The sequence below is a fragment of the Caretta caretta genome, chromosome 19, assembly GCF_965140235.1.
Source record: "Caretta caretta isolate rCarCar2 chromosome 19, rCarCar1.hap1, whole genome shotgun sequence".
NCBI lineage: Eukaryota > Metazoa > Chordata > Testudines > Cheloniidae > Caretta > Caretta caretta.
In genome coordinates, this window is record NC_134224.1 from 9,190,613 (window position 1) to 9,200,627 (window position 10,015).

The 10,015-nt window shown below is 37.3% G+C and overlaps 1 protein-coding gene across 1 annotated transcript in view; it reads left to right on the forward strand.

Annotated features, from left to right (window-relative positions):
• Positions 1–5,289, forward strand: part of MACO1 (macoilin 1) — a 55,183-nt gene extending 49,894 nt beyond the window's left edge. Inside the window, exons 10-11 of the mRNA XM_048825998.2 lie at positions 1,826–2,000; positions 3,373–5,289. Of these exons, the coding sequence (XP_048681955.1) occupies positions 1,826–2,000; positions 3,373–3,575 (378 nt within the window). The 3' untranslated portion in view covers positions 3,576–5,289. The remainder of the gene's footprint in view (positions 1–1,825; positions 2,001–3,372) is intronic.
• Positions 5,290–10,015: the final 4,726 nt, after the last annotated feature.

A 10,015-nucleotide genomic window follows, 5' to 3' on the forward strand; every position in this document is an offset into this window, starting at 1 on the left:
AAGTGGAAAAGTTGGAAGGAACAGATTGAAATCAACTCAGTTTTAAAAAACTTTGAAAGCAGAGTCTGAGGCTACATCTCTCCCTGAACCTACCTGGTATTTCTGTTGTTTTGCAGTCAATGGTTTCCCATTATTTATGTTTTCCTCTCCCCTGTTGCTGCTTGAAAGTCCCACACAAACAGAAACTGATTAGACACAGTACAGCCGAAGTAAAACTGAAATAATATTGTTTTCTTTAATTTTTGTTACACACACTTATCTTGCTTGTAACAAAAGTGGGTAAAAAAGTTCAAATGAGTGAGATTTTTTTTTCCCCTTTAAAACACATGCTTCTAAGGGCACAGTCAGATATTGAACTGAGAATTTGTTTGTCAGATCCTTAACTTTGAGATGGGGATATTTTTTTACTGTGTACTGTCTTCTGACATGTTTTTTAATCTTCATGATCTGACTGTGAACTTTTTACAAATAGCACATACATCCCAGCTTTCCATCGGATTGCCAAAATAGGTATTCTGAAAACCAAGCACAGTCTGTTTTACAAGAATGTTTGTTTTGGAAAATAAGCAGTCATTACCAATCATGACTGGGGTTTGTTTGTTTTTTTTGCGTTTTTCAAACTGTTACTTTTATGTAAGTTTTGTTGTCGCGTTAATACCTTTTCTGCAGAGCCTTTCTCCATATTTTGTTTTACACATTTCTCTGTTTAAAAATACTAGTTTTTAATATTTCTTTTTTTTAATTGTGAAATATTTATATTTGTATTTCCAGCCTTATTGGTTGGTTGTCTCTGTGCAAAGTAATTATTTTTTTCTTTTAATGGAGTTCTGGATTTGTGAAATAGTTAGAAAGCCCAGAACAGTTCCCAGGTGAATTTAGAAGTGTGGTTACCTCTTGGTTCTTCCTGAGCAACTGTAATAGCTCAGTGTGTCACATTTACTCATTGTCACTTTAAACCATAGGTTTCAACCTTTTCAGACTACTGTACCCCTTTCAGGAGTCTGATTTGTCTTATACCCCAAAATTTCACCTCGCTTAAAAACAACCTACTTACAAAATCAGACGTAAAAATACAAAAGTGTCACAGCACGCTATTATGGAAAAATTGCTTACCTTCTTATTTTTACCATATAATTATAAAATAAACCAATTGGAATATAAATATTGTACTTACATTTCAGTGTATAGTATACAGAGCAGTATAAATAAGTTATTGTCTGTATAAAATTTTAGTTTGTACTGACTTTGCTAGTCAGTTTTAAAACTAGGCAAATGGCTAGTTGATGTACCCCCTGGAAGACCTCTTTGTGCCCTCAGGGGTACATGTATCCCTGGTTGAGAACCACCGTTTTAAACGGTATACAGTGGGAGCAGATCTTTTGTTGTCCATTTATCTACATCAGTTCAGCTAGCAATCTAAAGTTCTTTATATAAAATTCAATTTTGGGGGTTCTGTTTCCTCATCCCAAACCGCAGTAGTTCATGTTCCACAGTGAGCAACTCCTACTTCCCCAGCTGGCACTCCAAGGCTGGTGATGAGCTCCAGAGAGAGCAAAGGTTGCAGTAACATAGAGCTGAGGGGCTGGGTGGGGAGAGTAAATGGGTTTTTCTCACATCATTGCATTATGTTTGTACAGTATTCTTATTCACTTGTACAAAGCCACGTGTAATTAAGGGTACTATAATATCACATGCAATAATTAACTACCATTTGACAGCATATTAGGCCCAGTGGTGTGCTAAGGGGGAAAAAAGAAAGATCTGTCTATACATCTCATGCTTAAAGTCCACATGACTTACGTTTTTGTCTTAATTACTTCTTCAGGAACTGCGGAAATACAAGGAAAATGAGAAGGATACTGAGGTGTTAATGTCAGCACTTTCAGCCATGCAAGATAAAACACAGCACTTAGAGAACAGCCTGAGTGCAGAGACAAGAATTAAGTTGGATCTGTTCTCTGCATTAGGAGATGCAAAACGGCAGCTTGAGATAGCCCAAGGTAAAGTACAGTAGTTTTATTCACCTACTACTATTAACTGAAACAGTAGAAAATATACTGTAGGGATTACCCTGTCCTATCTGTAGGGATGAATTAGATGGCCTAGAGGATTCACCTCATTTCCCCCTACTGTTGAATCAAAGACAATAAAGTCCTCTGTTGGTGTGTGTTAGTTATATCTGAATGCATATGTTCCTCATACTGCAGAAATCTCTCTCTAACCAGAGCAACAAAAAGCTTCAAAAATGTTATTTGCACTATAGTTGTAGTCGTAGTCGTGTCAGTCCCAGGATACTAGAGAGACAAGGTGGGTGAGCTCATATCTTTTATTGGAGCAACTTCCATTGGGGAGAGAGACGAGCTTTCGAGCCACACAGAGCTCTTCTTCAGGTCTGGGAAAGAAGTCATTACCCAAACCTGATGAAGAGCTCGTTGTGGCTCGAAAGCGTGTCTCTCTCAAGAACAGAAGATGGTCCGATGAAAGATAGCTCACCCACCTTGTCTCTCATAAAAAAATTAGAAAGTGTAAAAGGAATTTTGTCAAATACTTTAATACCCAGTTCTCACATCTTAATTACCATAATATTTTAATAACTGTGTGGCAAATATTCTCTAGTTATTTAAAAAGAAGAAAAAAACCCACCATGATATCTTCGAGGAGTGGGAAAGAACAGAGACTGTTTTTAGGATGCGTGCACTGTTGTAGTCTGCCACTGCAGCCAGAAGAGGGAGCAAAACATTAACTAACCAGCCCATTCCCAGACCTGTGCTAATAGCTACTTGTCTCTGCTGTGCAAACAAAGAAGAAAAATGCATTGGATTTTCCATTTAATATTCATCAGAGCAGCCTTGTGGAAGTTAACTTGCCTGCTGCATTTTTTTTTTATTTTTTATTTTTTAATACTAGTAAGGTAGATACTTGTTAGGTTTCAGTCATTGTGGGGTTATTTTTTGCCTGGGCTTATAAATAGTCAGAATGGTCTTGCAAGGATGCATAAACATATTCTACACTTAAAATAGAAAAACCAGTCCCTTCACGTTTCTTGCTCCATCTGGGTGCTAGTGAAGGGCAAACTGAGGAAGTGTGGACATCCAGATGATAACGTTGTGCTGAAAGATTTTCTGCTACTGAATTCTAATAGTTTAAACTCTGACCGTCGTTATGGAGGAGTACAAATCGACATTAACTTTTGTTCAATTTTAATAAACCAGTCTTTGTGGATTGCCAAGATGGTGTTAGAACCCTGAATTTCCTTTGGCTGTTTTGCTTGGTCAGTTTCTCTCTCCGCTTTTCTCAAACTATCGTCTGCGGGCTGCCAGTGGTGGATGAAAATGTGCTGCTTGTTCTAAGTGACACTCTTTGCTGTTCCAGGGCAAATCATTCAAAAAGACCAGGAAATCAAGGACCTAAAACAGAGGATAGCAGAAGTTATGGCAGTGATGCCCAGCATAACATACAATGCAGCCACCAGCACCCTGAGTCCTGTTTCCCCACATTACTCTTCCAAATTTGTGGAGACCAGCCCTTCTGGACTTGATCCCAATGCCTCCGTTTATCAACCCTTGAAAAAATGAATGCCAACTTTCTTTTTGCCCAACAATTTTGTCAAACTGAAGGCATCGCACAGGAGTATCTCTTGCAGTCAAGATGAAATTGTATTGTGTGAGACTGTATTTGTCATTTAAAACAGAAAGGGGGAAAAAAGAACATCAATATTTGACTAGAACTGCCCATTGTTTTTTCTTGTAAATTTTTAGAAAACCTCACAGAACTTTGCAATTTATTTTTCTTGGCCAATGCATTAAAAACAACTCTTGGTTTTCAAGTAGCCGATTTTGCCTTTTTATGTACTCTTGCATGGTTTCCTCTTGAAAAACACAGGGCTTTGCTTGATTCTGAACCCTTTCTTTTTTTTAATAATCAAGCTAAAATTGCAAATCAGAGTCAGAAGGGATAATGATGAAAATTCTTTAGTTTTTAGAGTGAAAGGGTTAAATAATCTAACAAAGCTTTGATTTATAGATGTATTAAATAAAGGTATGTCATGTTGCAGAAAATAATTTGATTACCCCTCAAAGGACCAAACACATTTAAGGGGCATCATTTAAGGGAAAGAATAAGTAATGAGAATAGATGATGTGACGGTGGTTGTTGTGTGAAATATAAATATTCCCATTGGTGTTTTTAGTCATTGAGAATTGCTAACAGTCTTGTTCACAGTGCCTTGGGAGAAGACATTTCAAGAGGAAACTTGATAGTTAAACTATTTTTCCCCCTTCACTGTCATCTAGCATATATATATATATATATATATATCAAGCTCATTACAGAGTCTACTGCAAATTGTTCATGGTAATTTGGATGTTCATTAAAAACCATGGTTACATCTTCTGTTTATTTTGATACAAAATCAGCAGTGTTCTGTAACTTGCCTTGATTATAATACATCTGAGAAGGCACAATATTAATACAGGAAGCGTTATTGTGAAGGCAGAATTGTGCAATGTATTGTATACAAGAGACTGCAAAGCTGGCTAATAAATCTGCAGTTCTGGGGTTTTTTTAATTTTATTCAGCTGTGATTTATATTTACAACATCTTGTATTTGACAATTTAAATGGAGTTGAATATTTCTCAGCTGTTGTGCCAAGGAGTTTTAAAGAGTTTTTAAAAGCAACTCATAAATTGCACAAAGATTTCAGTAAAAATGTATATTATACATTGGTAGAAAGTGCTTGCACTGGCAACTTCTGAAGGGTTTAAGATTGGGGTGGGGAAGGGGGGAAGCAAAATTGTATTGGAAACTAGCAAAATTACAAACCAAACATTATGATTTTGCAAACCTGCAGTGGACTCTGGAAGGACAAAGTTCTTCTTTTAAAAAAAAAATTAAAGGTTTCATGTTAATTGGCATGTATGCCTCATTTAAAAAATGAAGTAGGACAAGAAAATCAATCAAATAGAAGTATTAAAGATTCATCATTTTAATCACAGTTATTCTTTTGGGATAAAACTTCTAGCTTTAGCCAGGTGTGCATGTTGCTGTCATTTGCATTTTTGAATCATCTTGTGTAATTGTCACCATGAAAGTGTTACTCAGAAATGTCATAGGTTTTTCATCTTTGTGCAAAACATGAAATATTGTCACTGACTTTTTGTGTTGAGGTTCCCCCATTTTGCTGCCTTTCTGGCACTACTTTCGTTAAATACTTGGTCTTGGCTGCATTATTTTTTCTGTGGGGTTTACAAAGAATAAACATTTTCTTGCAGATAAAAAAAACAAACAAACTTTGCCTTTTTGACTGACCTGATTAGCCGGATATGACAGGTTCATTTTGTTTAAAGAGTTATCTAAAATTGGTAACTAATCTTTTTGCACATTATTTCTCTGCTACTCCAGGTAAGAATTCATCTGTGCAGTATGACTTCACTGTTATAAAGCAGAAAGAAGACCATAAGTTTCTTATATCCTGATAGGCCATATAAACCCAGCATATCGTTTCTGTGTGTGGAGGCTTTTTTACCGTTATCTCTTTAGAATCAAAACAACATGTTCTGTGAGGTTGGGTGGCAGATCCAACCCATTGCTGTTATAGTCCTTTTCCTTCTCTGACATCAGACACATGGAGAAAACTTTGAAGTATAATCATCGTCCTTGTCTAGTACAAGATATGAAAGAGAACCAACCCCCCAGCTTCTGGCTATATCTGCTTGAGGGGAGTCCTTTGCTACTGGATCTTCAGTTGCTTTCACCCATAGGCTCGCTTCTTCTATATTGAGACCTCTTCATCTGCCTTTGTTAGTTTCTTTTAGGAAAGCCAGCTGTCTGTCTAGTACATCTTCTCGTTTTGGCTGCTGTGGTAGGTGATCCTAGTTTGGAAATTCTTTTTAGGCCCCTCAAACTTTGAGCTCCCGCTCTTGGTCCCATTTTGATTCTCAGCAGTTAGGTCTCCTCAGAGATACTTGCCTTGGTCCTTTACATTCTGCAATGCCAATATACCCCCCTTATTCCTGGAGGAGATTCTGATCCATTTTCCTTTTCATATGACAGGGGATGTCTCATTCCTTTAGGGCTTTTTCTGTGAAAGTGTGCAAAGAAAAGAAGTTTATAAATATACTTTAGGTAAACTTGTGGTGATAAAAATCACATTGCGCTGCAGTGGAAGATGGATTCTCCACTATCTCCCTCTGGATGATTGGGAAGGATAATTTGCGTTGTTCCAATTTAAAATAATTACTTAAAGGTGAAATTGTTTGCGGAAGTCTGCCAGCTATATCATTTAACCAAGATAAGTGGTATGAGTGGAATGAGTTCATTTAAACCGTCAAAATTTATATTGACCAACCTTTGAGCTGTAAATATTTAACTGCTTGAAATGGAGAATATCTTAATGGTTGATCATAAATGGTATTTGTAAGACTAATGTGCAGTGGATTTAAGAAACTAAGACTAGAGAAGGGGCTTAGATTCTAACAAATCAGTCGGAAATAGCACTTGGTAAATAAATCTAAAGAGATCTGCTAAAGTAAAATGTAATATTTCTCCTGAAACCACTAACCACTTCCAAACAAAACTTTACCTGTACTTGGAAACCAAATCATGTGAAGAAAGAATCACTATCAACCTTATTTGTAACATTTAATTAAGTACTTCAGGACTGGATGAGCACCTCATTGATTGAATTTTTAAATGAAATCTGAACAAAATACATAATTTTATACTGCGTTTTGAAAGAAATTATCCTCCTTGATTCATAGATGCCATTGCACTAATTTTATTAGGATAAATTATAGCTCCCTTTTTAAAACTCTTTTTCTGGAGCCAGACATAATGAATTCCGGCTTACTGCCTTAAACAGCTAACCTTGAGGAGTTTGAGGAATAAAAGCTGTTGATTCAGCTGAGCCACCATTTATGGGCCGCTGAAAATGGGACTTAATTTGTGAACCCGGCAGTATGGAACTTCCATGTGTGGCTGTAAGCAAACTTCTACCCAACTTAATGTCGGTACCTCATGAAAATATTTAATGTTAAAAAACTGATGTTTCTTCTGATGGTCAGAGCAGGTTGGAAAGTTGCTTAGTCTCTGACACTTGATCTGGGCAATTCTAAGGGGCCAATCACATTAATATCTAGGTATAAGACAGTTTTTAAAGCCAAAAGGACCATACCCTCCAACCATTCCTCATTAAACTGCTTTCTTCAATGGGATTGTAGTTGGCCATCTCTGGCAGCTGGCTGTCCTATATTTGCCACTGTTGGTGAAAGGTGTTTGCAGAGATGGGGCTTTTTGCTTCAAGGTGACGAGAGTTGGGCTCATTCAGATCTCAATTAGTAAGGAGTTCCACAGAAGGCCTTCCACTGGCCTCAGAGTTTAATCCAAGGTTCCTGTACCCAATACTGTAGCATCTTTTATTATTTATTTTGATTGCCATGGAGAATGAGACTTTCCAAGATGAGGACTAAGACCCTTAAACTTTATAGGGAGCCACTATGGGGTGGAAGAGGTTCTTACACCCAAAAAACCCACCTCATTTGACATCGCCCATGGGGGCTTGCATACTGCCAGCATTTCAGTGGGATAGTCTGGCAGCACGTAGCTTCATACCTTCAGCAGTAGGTTCATACCTGCTAGTCATAGTCATGAAGTTCATTATCAAAACGGTGTCAGAGTTTATCACATAGAAGTGCTTCTTGCCAAGTGCGTGGGAGAGAAAGCTGCTCTTTTCTTTTGACTGCACTTGCTTTTTATTAGTATTTCTAGAATCAAAGCCAAAAAAAGAGAGAGAGAGAACTTACGCAAATTGCAATACGAATTAATGTATAATAGATTACAAAAAGGGAATCTGAGATGTCTTATATCTTAATTGAATCAGAGCTGCTATAATATGCTGTAGCAATGCCGCAAAAGCATTCAAGCAAATCATTTCTCATAAGGGGGGGGGGGGAGGAGAGAACTCAATCCAATCAAATTGGAAGTTAAGTGGCTCATTTATATATAATTTTCCGTGTGTGCAGCATTTGGGCTCAGTTATAGGGGCATGTTGTCATGTTCAGTAAATCCTCATTACTGCTTACAGAAAATTCCTTTTCTCTTTAAATTGGGTCTACGATCCTTGTATAATTAAAATGCAGTTATTTCCCTTAGAATTTATCTGGGTTTGGATAATGATGGCTCTGTTACACAAAATAAAAGTTTCAGGGAGCTAGATGCTTTCTTTTCCCTTTAGGTATCTGGAAATGCTCCAAGAATATTAATTTGTTTTTTACCATGAATTCAGGTTTTCATGTAGTACCCCTGAAGTATAAACCTAAGCCTCTGTTGTCTAATAAACATCTCTTTCTTACCCAACAAACCAACTTTGACATGATCAACTGCCTTGGTCTCACAGAAAGATCCAGATTAATTCTCTTGTGCTTTCTCCTGAGTATCTGTCTATTGGGACAAAGTCCCATTCTGGTGGTTCTTATGGAAAATGTCTGGCAGGCCATTGGGACAAAATCCAGTGATTATGTTTCCTATGGCAAATGTCTGGGAAGTCTTTCAAATTCACCAGATCATCTCCTTCGACACCATAACGAAGCAAAGGGATTCTTACAAGTACATTAATTAGCACTTTCAAAACCTCCCATTCTTTTTATAATTGCTGGCTTAAACTGGACTGTATTTTCTACCATATTTGCTACTGTGTCCTAATTTTCAATAATCTTAATTAAACAATCGATCTCTTTATGCTCTTTCAGGCAGTCTTCCTAATTTTTTTTAGACTCTTCAGGTGCATCTTAATTTTCCAAGCATTTGCTGATCTATAATTCCTTCTAAATAGCTTTGTTTCTGCTTAGATTCTCCTCCAAAAGAATTAATGCAATATAGAATGGTTGCACGCAATTTTAGCATTAAAAGACTTTTAAAGTCTGCTTGTAATTGCAGATATCAAAGAGTTTACCAAATTGACTAGGTAGGACACCTTACAGAGACTTATTCCCATTAGTAAAGAAAGATTTCTGCTTTCAGAAAATGTTGATACATCCAGCGAACATTTAACATTTAGAGCATACAGCTACAGTATGGAACTCTAATACTTTTACTCAAACTGTTTCTTCCGTGGGAATTGGTAGATTATTTCAGTGGGAAGGAAGGGTATTCTACTTGGACTTAATCCCAACCAATATCTAATTGCTTACCCAATCTTGAAGGGTCAAGACTAAGCAGAAGTAAGAGCAGGATAAATTTACCTGTAGATTTCGCTTCAGTGAGCTCTCCTGTCCAGTTGGACCCACACACATTTTCGAAGACGGAAGGAGGAAAAGGAGACGTCTTTTTAATGTTTGGTTTTGTACTCTGTGTTTTAGAGTCACTGCTTTTGGGAAAAGTTGAAACTGATCTTGATACTAAAGGACTGTTTGCCTAGTGGTTATAGCCAACTGTGGGGATTCAGGACTCCTGTGTTCCCTTCTGACTCCCTGTGAGTCCTAGGTCAGGTCACTTAAACTCTCTGCTTCAGTTTCCCTATCTGTAAAATGAGTCTAACACTGCTCTACCTTATTGGGGTATTGTGAGGCTTAGTTGTCTGTAAAACACTGAGATTTTCCGATGAAAAATGTTAGAGAAGCGCTCAGTAGTAGTAGTTGGCTATCTGAGATTAGCGCAAACCAAAACCCCAGATCTGAACATCTCTGAACTTGGAGTAAATTTGGATCTGGGATCTAAATCTAGCAATTCGTATCTATCTCCGATTATCATGAAAACAACCTGGGATTTTACTGGAAATGTACTTTTTGCAGAAAGGAAATGTACTTTTTGCAGAAATAACCACAAGAGGGCCCATGACACCTATGGTAGACGAGACACTCTGATTAAAATGTGAAACATGAACATTTATTCAATAGCTAAAATATTTTTAAAACTCCCTTCTTTTTTTAAACAGGCATCTCAAAATTTTATTTCTCGGAAACTTTCGATGTGATGGAGTGTCAAATTCAGTACAGGCATGCACACGTGCCTTGATTTGTG